The 14,192-nt window shown below is 42.4% G+C and overlaps 1 protein-coding gene across 1 annotated transcript in view; it reads left to right on the forward strand.

Annotated features, from left to right (window-relative positions):
- The window catches only part of GAA (alpha glucosidase), a 49,382-nt gene that overhangs the window by 15,581 nt on the left and 19,609 nt on the right, over nt 1–14,192 (forward strand). The window contains 8 exon segments of the mRNA XM_021000778.2: nt 2,580–2,676; nt 3,942–4,061; nt 4,624–4,742; nt 4,910–5,041; nt 11,358–11,468; nt 12,530–12,643; nt 12,816–12,900; nt 13,567–13,684. Of these exon segments, the coding sequence (XP_020856437.1) occupies nt 2,580–2,676; nt 3,942–4,061; nt 4,624–4,742; nt 4,910–5,041; nt 11,358–11,468; nt 12,530–12,643; nt 12,816–12,900; nt 13,567–13,684 (896 nt within the window).

A 14,192-nucleotide genomic window follows, 5' to 3' on the forward strand; every position in this document is an offset into this window, starting at 1 on the left:
TGAGTGAGTAGAAACAGTCCCTCTCCCTTTCACTAGAACTGGGCATTTGAGTGTGTCATGGACTCTTTTGTCTGGTGAAACTTTAGATCCTTTCTCAGAGGTCATCTCAGAGGTAAGTTATTCCTCAATAGGAATCATCTCCATGTTATTCTTTACAAGTGGCTATCCATTGGTGATGGGGAACCCAATGCCTGTTGAAGCCCTTCCATCCATGCCACTTTTGGATAGTTCTAATTGTTAGGAAGAAAGCAGGGGCCTTGTATCCCAAGATCTAGCACAGTGCCTTCCACACCATAGAAGGTGATTCTAAAATCTGCCTTTATGCAAGTACAAGGCTATCTATCCTTCCTCTATCTGACAGCCGTTCAAGATTGTCTCCCCTTGCCCCGTCTTCTCTTACCTTGGATCAGAGAGCTCTCATCTTGTTAACAGATCCTCGTATATAACAGTCTCTAGTTCCCTTGCCATCCCAATCACCTTTCTCTGGATATACCCAGTTAATCAATGATCATAAAACTTCTGAGTTGGAAAATATAATATTAAGTATTTGATTTGACGCAGGGAAGAATGGAGCAACCATCTCCCTCTTTCTAGAAACTACATATCTATTAATGCTGCATTTAATTAGAGGAATTGTAGCAGAAATCCCTCTCTGATCCCATTGTCCTTTCTTTTTCCTTCTCTGGACAGTCAGAGAGTTTTGGGTGTTGGTTTGTAAGATAACCTTGTATGTCATCTTATTGGAGTCTGATGGTAAGCTCTTTTTAACTGCCATGTCACACAGTTGACTCAGATCCAACTTGCACTTCACTAACACCCTTCCTCAGTCTCCTTCCTGAACTTGTCCATACAAATGGTTACATAGCTTTGTCTCCTGCATCCTGTACTTAGCCAAAATCTAAGTGGAAATTTCCTCTTTGGCCCTTTAATAACACTACTGGGATTTGAGACGTGGTAGGAAATCACTCCATCCTTCAGAATAAGAACCAGCAGCAGTGGCCAGGAAACAAGGCTCACATCATCACCTCTACCAAGAAACCTTTGTTATGCACTTAGAGCAAAGTTCCCAGACATCAGGAAGGCACTCTTTACCTTTTTAAAGTTTATTTTATTTTTAATTTATGGAATAAAACAATCATTTCCATAACAGTATAAAAAACAATGATTGCACATGAAACTGCAAATCTACTATATATAACTCATTATTCCTTTTATTTTTTTTTTTTTTTAAACATATTTCCACATTAGTGATGTTATAAAGAAGAATTAGAACCAAAGAGAAAAACCATGAGAAAGGGGAAAAAAAAGGAAAATAGTGTGCTTCAATCTGCATTCAGACTCCCTCCAGTTCTTTCTCTGGATGTAAATAGCATTTTCCATCATGAGTCTTTTGGAACTGTCTTAGATCAGTGCATTGCTGAGAAGAGCTAAGTCTATCAAAATTGGTCATTACACAATGTTGCTGTTACTCTATATGGTGTTTTTCTGGTTCTGCTCACTTCACTCAGCATCAGTTCATATAAGTCTTTCCAGGTTTTTCTGAAGTCTGCCTGCTCATCATTTCTTATGGAACAATAGTATTCCATTACATTAATATACCACAACTTTTCAGCCATTCCCTAATTGATGGCCATCTCTTCAATTTCCAATTCTTGGCCACCACGAAAAGAGCTGCTATAAATAGTTTTGTACATGTGGGTCCTTTTCCCATTTTTATGATCTCTTTGGGATACAGACCTAGAAGTGGCATTGCTGGATCAAAAGGTACGCACAGTTTTATAGCCCTTTGGGCATAGTTCCAAATTGCTCTCCAGAATGGATCATTTCACAGTTCCACCAACAATGCATTAGTGTTCCAATTTTCCCACATCTTCTCCAACGTTTATCATTTTCCTATTTTGTCATGTTAGCCAATCTGATAGGTGTGATGTGGTATCTCAGAGATGTTTTAATTTGCATTTCTCTAATCAGTAGTGATTTAGAACATTTTTTCATGTGATTATAGATAGCTTTAATTTCTTCATCTGAAAACTGCCTACTCATATCCTTTGACCATTTATCAGTTGGGGAATCACTGTATTCTTATAAGTTTGACTCAGTTCTCTATATATTTTGAAAGTAAGGCCTTTATCGGAGACACTGGCGGTAAAAATTGTTTCCCAGCTTTCTGCTTCTCTTCTAATCTTGGTTGCATTGGCTTTGTACAGAAACTTTAATATTTTTGTATAATCAAAGTTATCCATTTTGCATTTCATAATGTTCTCTATCAATTGTTTGGTCATAAATTCCTCCATTCTCCATACATCTGACAGGTAAACTGTTCCTTGCTCTCCTAATTTTTGTTTATAATATCAGAAGACACTCTTTATAATCATGATACTATGTATCATGTCTCCATTGCTTTCCTGTTTTTAAACAAGTACATTGCCCATATATGTCATGAGAGTATAGCTCCATTTGGTGAAGTGGTAATCACAATCACTTTAATAATTAGTTGAGGGGGAGAAGATGGGATTTCAGGACTTGAGCAGAATTTGGTTAGGTGAGAGCTAATATTGACAACTTCTTCTCCATCCTAGCCCACGGGTAATCTTTATGGTTCCCACCCTTTCTACCTATGCCTGGAGGATGGAGGGTTGGCTCATGGGATCTTTCTGCTGAACAGCAATGCCATGGGTAAGTAATTGAGGGCTTCAGATCATCTCTCCAGGGGTTCTTAACCTAGGGTTCACATTTTTTTATTTCTAGTGGGCTTTTTAAAAATATTTTATAGCTATTTCAATATGATTGGTTTCCTTTGTAATCCTTCGTATCTTATGCATTTAAAAACATTATTCTGGGAGAAGAGCCCACAGATTTCACCAGATTACCAAAGCAATCCATGACCCAAAAAAGGTTAAGAACTAATCTAGTCCAACCCCGCCCCTTCCACCAGTTTTACAGATGAAGAAACTAAAGCCAATGTAAATGACTTGCCCAAGGTCACATAGGCATTAAGTAGCAGAGCTGGGACTCAAACCTGGTCCTCCAGTTCCATAGCCAGAACCCTTTCTGTCGTACCCATGGCCTGTCTATCTCTGGGTGGGAAAAACTTAGAATTATATGCCTACCCACTCCTTAGTAATGTTTCTGGTGCATTGGAGCAGGAGTTATATTTCTCAGCTTCCCTTCCTAACTCCATCACTATTTGTTCATATTGGCCAGCTCATCCCTCTCTGCCCCATTTTCTTTTGTCAATTGAATATGAACCTTCCTATTCCCAACTAGTTGCCTTATGATGCTGAAGATCAATAAGAATATATGTATGAAGTGCTTCGGGGCATTTATAAGAGAAGGTCCTTTATATTTTTTATATTTTATATATGTTATATATATATGTGTGTGTGTGTGTGTGTATATTTATTATTTCTTTATTATAAGAGGATTGTACTGCTCAGTATCATTTCTATTTCTTTAAATTTCATTTTATTTATTTATGGTAGGCAATGGGGTTAAGTGACTTGCCCAGGGTCACACAGCTAGTAAGTGTTATGTGTTTCAGTATCATTTCTATACTCTGTGTGTGGGATCACCTTCCACCCAGGAGTAGGGGTGAGGTTTGGAGTTTTGGATGTGCTGGGGACACTCAGGGACTGGCCATTCCTGTTCCTTTATTCCTCATCCCATCCAGGAAGAGAGCAAAAAATTGAGCTTACCTAACAGATCACCAAGGCCAATGAAATTCACATCACCCTCTTACTCTTTCTTCCCTGTATTTCTGCTTTTCTCCTCATGAGTTTTTCAGTTTTTTGCTCAAGAAAGTCAGTACATGACGACCATGGCTTCAGGGGCACTATAAGGTATGAAGTCTAAGGTGCGAGGTGTGAAATGGAGACTCTTCCCCTCTGAGGGAACTGGTCTCCAGGTGCTTGCTAAATCCTTAAGATTGCTTTCCTTTACAGATGTAGTATTACAGCCAAGACCTGCCCTGACCTGGAGGGCAATAGGAGGCATACTGGACTTCTACGTCTTCCTGGGACCAGAGCCAAAGAATGTGGTTCAGCAGTACTTGGAAGTTGTTGGTAGGGCCTTCTCTCTAGGCTCCCTGTCTTCCCCAGTCCTTTTTATAAAAGCCCGGTAGAAATAGTCATTGAGAGTCCTCCATCTTCCCCCAGCACAGATCAACATCAGGAGACTCTAGGTAGACGGGAGATTCCAGTGTTTATAAGAGTTCTAACACTGGGCGTGGGGTATTTTAGTTCCTTTATTATGTTGCTCCTAGTAGGCTGCAAAAACAGGGTTCTTGGAGTGACTGCCAGCTCTCTGACTACCACTAATCATCAAGGGCAAAGGGAAACTTGGTCTTTTGGAGGTTCATTCAGCATAACCTGAGGAGTCTAGGTTGTTGTTTTCTTATTACACTTCCACCCCTTTACTTGATTTTGTGTTCTAAGGACAAGACATGTCTCCTGCGCTCACCTTAGTTGAGGTAGCAGGCTCACACGCTGTTCAAGCTGATAACGCAGTGCAGAGTGGGAAGGCTTGGAGGGGAAGTTTTCAGTCCTCTGCTCCTCTTTCCTTTCTGTCTACTGTACCACTTAGCTGCCTGCCCAGATGCAGTGAAGTTTTGCTGTTGCTTTGCAGGATACCCGTTTATGCCGCCTTATTGGGGCCTGGGCTTCCACCTGTGCCGATGGGGCTACTCCTCCACCACTGTCACTCGACAGGTGGTAAAGAACATGACAGCAGCTAACTTTCCCCTAGTAAGTCCTCTGCTGGGTTCTCATGGTTGTCTTGGGGTAGAAGGAAATGATGAAGAATCTATAGGAACCCCCAAAGTAGGCTGCTGGTGGTAGAGGTAATAATACAGGACGGGGAAGTTGTTTCACTAGCACCCCCAGCAAACTGGACTACCACGGTTTTGCTGTAGGATGTCCAGTGGAATGACATAGATTATATGGATGCCAGGAGGGACTTCACTTTCAACAAGGACAACTTCTCAGACTATTCAGCCATGGTGCAGGAGTTTCATCAGAGTGGCCGGCGGTACATCTTAATTGTGGTGAGTTCTGTCTCTTCTCCTCATATATCCTCCCTTCCTTCCCCCCGCCCCTCAGTGCCTCATCCTCAGCACTTAGACCTACACATCCTTTCTAAACATCCCCTTTAAGAATGGGAAATGCCCAGGTTTCTAGTTTCTCTTTCTTACCATTTCATCATCATCACTGAGCCATTTATTAAACATAACAGCATAGCTATAGAGCTGGAAAGGTTCTTAGAGGTCATTTAGTCCAACCCCTTCATTTTATGGCTAGGGAAATTTGAGGACTAGAGCATTTAAGTGATTTGCCTAGTGTCGTCATCTTTAATATCCAGATATTATAAAATAGAACTGGAATTCAAACCCAGGTCTCCCAAATCCAGCACTTTTCCCACTGTTACATGTCCTTTTAGATGTTGCATACAACATTTTGGAGATATATTATTCCAGCCCTCTTCCTCAAATCATTTTTAGAATATTAATTCCTCAAAGGCAGAGACTACAACTCTGTACCACACCTATCACTACCTTGCAGAGCTGTCCAGAAATCTGCAAACCCTTACAGAACTCATGTACTTCTTCCCACGATCACAGTAACCTTAGATCTGAGAATGGAGAACTGCAGTAAATTTAAAGAAATGTAGTACAAACGTATCTCACTTTAAGCAAAAATGCCTAATTAAAAATTTTGTGAATTAGTTAAAAATTTTGTTATAGTATTTTCTTTTTTTTTTCAGCCAAAGACAAAGTTTATTAGAACATCTGTCATATTGGGCAGACTATTAAGGAGTCTGAACATTAGTGAGCTGTTGGCTAGATTGTAAAAATCTGAGCATCTTAATGGAGACAAGATGGACCTTATATACAGAAAGACTGTGAGAGGGATCTAGGAGTGGCCAGGTAGTTTGGGGTGAACAGGCCAAGGGAATGGAGTCTAGAGAGGATTAAGGATAGGAAGTAGCTGGGGGCCATCTGGAAGTAATAGACAATGGAGGGTTATGTAACAGAATTGGGAGATTGGGCTTAGGTGATAAAATCAGTTGATAGGATTATAGCTTCAGGTGAACACCAGAGATTTGGCCATGTGGAGAGTCCAGGTTTTTTCCTTTTTTGGTGTCCAGATCCCATCCTCACCATTCCCACTTCGAAGAAATGGGACCCAAATTCTTTTGGGGTAAGGGGCAAAGGGCTTCTGAAACTGCTTCCTGCTGGCAAGGGGCAAAGAGCTCTCCTTGCCTCGAGGGGGTCCCAGAGAGGAGGTTGATGGGAACTGAGCACAGGCTGCATTTGGGGAGCCATCAGGGGACATTGGCTGGTACCTGCTATTTGCTGTCAACTGTAGGTGAATGACCTGTAGTCTGGAAGACATAAATATGACAGAAAAGACTGCAGGGCCCAAATGACAGGGTAAAACATCCTTAGCTCTGTTTGTATTCAAATAAATCAGTTTTCCAACTATGTCGTATCAAATCTACCTCATAGCTGGTCTTAAGAATAGCCAAGTGGGTAACATTCCTTTTCAAAGGAACATAATGGGGGAACTGAGCCAGGAGGATCCCATCTTAGACTGAGGCTAAAATTGTCCTCTCAGCTTTTCCCAATGCTGACTTCCCACCAGTATCACATTTTCTCTGAGTAGCTTGTGACATTTCTCTCAGATGGTGGATTATTGATTTATCAATGGATTATCATGATCCATTAGACAACTCAAAATAAAATCATGATCTTTTTTTACCTCAAACAGCAAGTTTCACTAATCACAGTTTAGGAAAAACTTTTCCAGGATTTACAGAGTTTTGAAACACTGCTTAAGGATTACAAAACCTCCAGAATCTGCTAAGCTGTTTTTAGCTGTTATAACTTTTCCCTGTAACCTCCATGAAGGAGGATTCAGGGGTGTAGAGGGAAGGGAATAAGCCTCAGGGAACCAAAAAACAACTGCACTTTTCCCAGTTCCCTAGCGCCAAGAGAATTGACAGAATAAGGCATGTGCTTCCAGATAGGGCATCAGTCCTTGTCCTCTATGCTGTGGAAAGTGTACCCAGGTCCATAGAATTTCAGAGTTGGAAAGGATCATAGAGATCATCTTTCCAATCCCTCCAACTTTTCTCTTGACAGAGGAGGAAATAGAAGTCAGTGTTCTTTGGGGTACTTTCTTGCATGTAAAACTGATTAAGCTCATAATGGTTTTATAATCAAGCTTTCCTATTCTTTAAATATTATTTGAATTACAGTATCTTGACTTCACATGTAACTTTTCAGGAAGTTGTCTGTTGTGTAAGTGAAGTATGTGTATGCCTGTAATGTAACTTTTGATTATCTAGAGTCCAGGGGTGGGGAACCTGTGGCCTTGAGGCCACATGTGGCTCTCCAGGCCCTCAAGTGTGACTCTTTGACTGAATCCAAACTTTACAGGACAAATAAGAGGTTTTATCCTAGAGGGCCACATGTGGTCTCAAGGCCACAGGCTCCCCATCCATGCTCTAGACTGATGAAATCTCTGATCTCTCCAAAAACCTCATGTTAGTAAATCATTTCAGCCTTTTCATACCACTAAGCTTTTTATCAGAGTATCTCACTTGGATAGACATGAACTCTTCTCTTTCTTCCTTTCTAGTGGAGAATGAGTAATGGAGAAAAGGAGAATTTTTTATTTTTTTATTTTTTTTAATATAAATTTATTTATTTTTAGCTTTCAACATTCACTCCCACAGGTTTTTGAATTCCAAATTTATACCCCATCTGCCCCCTCCTCCCACCCAAGATGGCACGCATTCTGAATATCCCTTCCCCTAGTCTGTCCTCTCTTCTATCTCTCTCCCCTTCTCTTATCCCCTTCCGTTTCTATTTTCCTGTAGGGCAGGTTAGACTTCTGTACCCCATTTCCTGTATTTCTTATTTCCCAGTAGCATGTGAAAACATTTTTTTTTTAAACATATGTTTTTAAAACTTTAGGTTTCAAATTTTCTCTCTTCCTCCCTCCCCACCCAGCCTCAATGAAAAGGCAAGCAACTTAATATAGGTTGTATATGATGCAGTTATGCAAAACACATCCATAGTAGACGTGTAGTGAAAAACTAACTCTATTTCCCTTAATCCTATCCTGCCCTCCCATTTATTCTATTCTTTCTTTTGACCCTGTCCCTCCTCAGAAGTATTTACTTCTGATTACTCCCTTTCCCAGTCTTCCCTCCTCTCTATCATCCCCCTGCTCTCTTGTCCCCTTCTCCCCCTATTTTCCTGTAGAGTAAGACAGATTTCCATACCCAGTTGAATGTGTTTGTTATTCCCTCCTTAAGCCAAATCCTATGAGAATAAGATTTACTCATTCTCTCTCTCACCTTCCCCCGTTTCCCCTCCACTGTAAGAGACTTTTCTTTTCTGTTTTTTTTTGTGAGATAGTTTACCCCATTCTACCTCTCCCTTTCTTCTTCTCTGAGTATCATCCTCTCTCATCCCTTAATTTTATTCTCCAGATATGACCCCTTAATCTTCAACTCACCCTGTGCCCTCTATCTATCTATCTACATATACATACATATAATTTTTTCCCTCCAACTACCCTAATATTGACAAAGGTCTCATGAGTTATAAATATCATCTTTCCATGCAGGAATGTAAACAGTTCAATCTTAATAAGTCTCTTATGATTTCTCTTTCCTGTTTACCTCTTCATGTTCCACTTGGAGTCTTGTATTTGAAAGTCAAATTTTCTATTCAGCTCTGGTCTTTTCATCAAGAATGCTTAAAAGTCCTCTATTTCACTGAATGACCATTGTTTCCCCTGAAGGATTATACTCAGTTTTGCTGGCTAGGTGATTCTTGGTTGTAATCCTATCTCCTTTGCCCTCCGGAATATTATATTCCATGCCCTGTGGTCCTTTAATGTAGAAGCTGCTAAATCTTGTGTTATCCTAATTGTGTTTCCACCATACTTGAACTGTTTCCTTCTGGCAGTTTGTAATATTTTTTCCTTGACCTGGGAACTCTGGAATTTGGCTATAATATAATAATAGTTTTCCTTTGGGGATCTCTTTCAGGAGGAGATCTGTGGATTCTTTCCATTTCTGTTTTGCCCTCTGGTTCTAATATATCAGGGCAGTTTTCCTTGATAATTTCTTGAAAGATGACGTCTAGGCTCTTTTTTGGATCATGGCTTTCAGATAGTCCAATAATTTTTAAATTGTCTCTCCTGGATCTATTTTCCAGGTCAGTTGTTTTTCCAATGAGATATTTCACATTGTTTTCTAATTTTTCATTCTTTTGGACTTGTTCTACTGTGTCGTGATTTCTCATAAAGTCACTAGCTTCCAATTGCTCTATTCTAATTTTTAAGGAAGTGTTTTCTTCAGTAAGCTTTTGGACTTCCTTTTCCATTTGGCCAATTTTTCTTTTTAGGGCATTCTTCTCCTCATTGGCTTTTTGGACCTCTTTTGCTATTTGGGTTAGGCTATTTTTTAAGGTGTTATTTTCTTCAGTATTTTTTGGGGTCTCCTTTAGCAGGCTGTTAACTTGTTTTTCATGATTTTCTTGCATCACTCTCAGTTTTTCCTCTACTTCCCTTACTTCTCAAAATCCCTTTTGAGCCCTTCCAAGGTCTGGGACTGATTCATATTTTTCTTGGAGGCTTTGGATGTAGGAGCTTTGACTTTGTTGTCTTCTTCTGGTTGTATGTTTTGATCTTCTTTTTCACCAAAGTAAGATTCTATGGTTTGACTCTTTTTGTGCTGCTTGCTCATGATCCCAGCCAATTACTTGAGTTTTAAACTCTTTGTTAAGGTAAGAGTCTGCTTCCAATGTGGAGAATGTATTGTCCCAAGCTTCAGGGGTTTGTACAGCTGTTTTCAGAGATACTTGTAGGGACCTGTAAATTTTCAGTTCTTCCAAGGTGGTATGATAAGGGATGAGGTGTTTACTCCTTTCCTGGCCTGTGACCACAAGTATTCCTTTCTGTCCTATAAATGTGAGGAAGGGTTCCTCTCCACAGCCACTCCAAGCTCTACCACACCAGCATTCCTCCTCACCCCAGCACCGCTGCCCAGAACTGTGACCCAGATCCACACACGGGCAAAGCAAGAGATTCCTGCCTCAGCACTGGCAAAGAGATCCCTGCAGTCCCTCTCTGATCAGCCACTGGATTTCCCCTCAGTCTGTCCGCTGGAAGCTTGGGAAGCAGCTGCCCCCCCTCCAGGGCCACGCTCTTGGGGAATGGAGCTGAAACCCCGCCTTCCTTTCTCAGCACCTACAGAAACAGACTTTTCCCACTGACCTTCTAAGTTGTCTTTGGCATTTGTGAATTGAGGAATCTGGAAACCACCACAGCTGCCCGAGATTCAGTCCTCTGAGGCCTGCTCCAGGTTTGCTGCGGCCTGCGCTGCGCTCCCAGCCCGGCGCAATACACCTTTCTGATCCATCATCCAGGTTGTCTTGGGCTGGAAATTTGTTTCACTCTGTCTTTTTGTGGGTTCTGCTGCTTCAGAATTTGTTTAGAGCCATTTTTTATGAGTGTTTGGAGGGGTTTGGAGGAGAGCTCAAGCAAGTCACTGCTTTCACTCCGCCATCTTGGCTCTGCCCCCAGAAAAGGAGAATTTTTTTAAAGCACTGGATGATACAGAAATTGATTGAGATATAGCCTCCAAATACCATCACTCTCCCCTCAATTTCCTTCTACTTCCAGGTTGCCTTGGGCTGTTGCTGGTGGCCCAAGCACAATGTGCTGGTAATAATCTTGTTGACAGGGCAGTACAACTGATCAGGGGTCACCCAGAGCCTAGAATCTCAACCCTGGCCTGATGTCAAGGGCCTTGGGTTCTGGCTTTGGCTATTGTACTTGGAATTACCTTTGTGCTTGAGACCTCAGGTTTCCCATTGTGATTATAGCTAATTTCCTGTCTCTGGTCAGGAAGACCAAGCAAGATAGCACAATGGAGAGAGTGCTAGATTTGGAGTCACTAAGACTGAGGCTCACATCCTGTTATCAGCTGTGTGACTCTGAGCAAGTCATTTTCACTTCCCTGTTCAGTTTTCTCATATGTAACATGGGAATAATTAGGGTTGTTGTAGAAATCAAATGAAAAGGCCTTTTATAGTACCAACCACCATTAATAACCTCCACTGGTGTATGAATAAATGCATCATACCTTAGATGACTACTTTCAAATACCTTGCGGCTGAGAGGCAAGTCATGGTGTTGATCCCCCTGAGTTCTGACTTAAAGGCTGCCATTTCAGAAGGGAGAGGAAGAGGTTTGGAGAGACCAGTTCACCAACGTGAAGACTTCTGACTCTTCTCCATTACATCCGTGTGAAATGAGTTACCCTCTTTCTGTCTCCATCAGGATCCAGCTATCAGCAGCTCTGGTCCTCCCGGGAGCTACAGACCCTATGATGAAGGCCTGAAGAGAGGAGTGTTCATCACCAATGAGACAGGGCAGCCTCTGATTGGAAAGGTGAAAGCTGGAATGGGGGCAGCAGTGGAGTAGAACATGAGGTCAACGGGAAGGAGCGTGGTGGTATAGAAAGAAGACTAGAATATTTAGATGTTAATACACACAGTGATGTAGTATGGAAATCTGAGTCATAACCTGTATTTAGCAAACAACCCTGGTCCCCTAATACAGGGGATCCATTTCTTGAAGGGCACAGATTTGGAGAGAAAACTATTAAGTCCAGGCCCAGAGATTGAACTCTTATCTGTGCTGCACATATGGAGTGAATAACTTGCCCTCTCTAGACCCATAGTACCTCGTTTGATGTTACTTTGTCCCTTCCTTTAAAAGGACTCTGTGCAGCCCTTTAAAGATGTCAGGTCAAGCAGTCAAGTGAACTACCACATTCAGGATAAATTGTAAGCTAAGTGGGTGAAGTTACTTCATGAAAAGTGCAGAGTCTGGGAGAACTTTCCTGTAGTCTGGACTCCCAGTTCAGATGTCTAGACAACTTCCAAGCAGTCTGTACAGTTAGTGGATAGAGTTTAGGGCTTGGGTCAGAAAGACCTGAATTCAAATCCTGCTTTAGGCACTTGCTACATGAGCATGGGTGACCTCCGTTTCCTCGTCTATAAAATGGGACAACAATAGCACTTTCCTCATAGGGTTGTTGTGAGGCTCACATTAGATAAGATAGCGTATAAAGAGCTTCGAAAGCCTTAAAGTACTAAATGCAAAATAGCTATTGTTATAGCATCCCTGGTGACACGCAGTCATTCATTCAGTGAATACTTACTGAGCTCTTCTTAGATGGGAGGCACTGTGGCAGATGCCGTTGAGGATAGAAGAAGAATGAAGTCCCTGCCTGGGCTGGTATAAGTAACATGGTGCTATTTAAAGGGATTGGGGCCTTTCTTCATGAGGCTGGAGGCGGAGCAGTTTTGTGCTGACTTAGACATTGCCTGTGAAATACTGTGGCTCCTCCTAAGCCAGGGGCGGTTGAAGACTTGGGGGCCTGACTTCAATCAAAGGAGCTGAGGCTTGGAGCACCTCCCATCGTTTCTGTCTCCTCTGCTTTCCAGGTTTGGCCTGGGGAAACTGCTTTCCCTGATTTCACCAACCCCCATACCCAGGACTGGTGGTATGACATGGTGGAGGAGTTCCATGCTGAAATCCCCTTTGATGGCATGTGGATTGTAAGGGGCGTGACCTTTTCTCCTTTTCCACCCCCTTCATTGCTCTCAACTGCTAATTGCTTTAGTGTCTGCATTAGTTATCCCTGCCCTACACACCCCCTGACCCTCCCCACTATCTTCCCATCCCTAGGTAGCTGTCGTAGTGCTTCCTAAAGCTGTTCTTTCTTTCCAGGACATGAATGAGCCGTCTAACTTTGTAATAGGCTCTGTGGAAGGTTGCCCCAACAACGATCTAGAAAATCCTCCTTATGTGCCAGGTAATCACCTTCCCTCTCTGCCCCAGCTGAGGATCCTTAGGTACCCAGGCCCTGTCCATCTGGCAGATTGTGGTTGTTTGGTCATTTCAGTCATGTTGACTCTTATCCACTGCCCCACCCAGCTGCAAACTGAGTTTAACCAATGTTGGATAACCTGGGTAATTGTAGAAAGTAGTCTGAGTGAGTGAGGCACAGGAGGGGGAAAGAGAGGTAAAGGAAGAGCTTTAAACTGCTCATCTACAGAGTGTGTTTTTAGTAGGTATTAATTCCTGAGTGAAGTCAGCTAGGTGGCACTAGGCCTGGATTCAGGAAGACCTGAGTTCAAATCCAGCCTCAAGTACTTACTACCTATGTAACCCTGAGCAAGTCACTTAACCCTGTTTGCCTCTGTTTCCACATCTGTCAAATGAACTGGAGATGGAAATGGCAAATCACTCTAGAATCTTTTCCAAGAAAACCCCAAATGGGGTCACAAAGAACTGAGCGTGACTGAAACGACTGACCAGTAACAGCAAGTCCCTGCATAGAAAGGGGACTTGGGCTCAGCTTTCACCAAAACCAGAGGAACCAGGGATAGGTGGATGGTGTCCAAAGGTGGCAAGAGTTTGGACTTGCCCCCGTGTGGGAGGAACAGGCAAGGTGGAATCCTTAGCTTTTTCATTGCAGGTGTGATTGGAGGCACCCTCAGGGCAGGAACCATCTGTGCCTCCAGCCGTCAATACTTGTCTTCCCACTACAATCTGCACTCTCTGTATGGACTGACTGAAGCCATTGCTTCCCATGAGTACGTGAAACACTGACCCCAGCTCCTTTACCATCCCCTCTGCTTCTTCCTTGTCCCTTTAATACCATAAGTAGGTGGCCTAGGGTGAAGAGAAGTGGGCAGTGCTGTCCACCCTTGCCCAGCCCCTTGCCTCAGGCTGGAAAGTTCTGCCTGCTGGTTCAGCTGGGTTGTCAGGTTGGTTGGGAAAGTGATAGGTCTGTTTTTCCTAAAAAGTTAAAAAATGGAGCTGCCTGACTAATCAGGCCGTGAGGTGTGGTGACTCAGTGTTACATGTAAGAATGTTGTAGAGGATGAATCATACGTGGGATCACAGGTTAGAACTGACTGAACTTAGATATTCCCTACAAGTATAGGAAATACCATGCAGGATACTCTCCTCTCTAGGTACAACTAACTTAACCCTAAAAATGCCTGCATTCTACATGCCGCCCCAGTGCCCCTTAGGCTGAGGTTACATTTCTGTGGAGTGGAGTTGTCCTGAATTTGAGAATGAATTATAGGGGAGAGA

This window comes from Phascolarctos cinereus, unplaced genomic scaffold (genome assembly GCF_003287225.1).
Source record: "Phascolarctos cinereus isolate Bilbo 61053 unplaced genomic scaffold, phaCin_HiC Scaffold_5;HRSCAF=322, whole genome shotgun sequence".
Taxonomy (NCBI): domain Eukaryota; kingdom Metazoa; phylum Chordata; class Mammalia; order Diprotodontia; family Phascolarctidae; genus Phascolarctos; species Phascolarctos cinereus.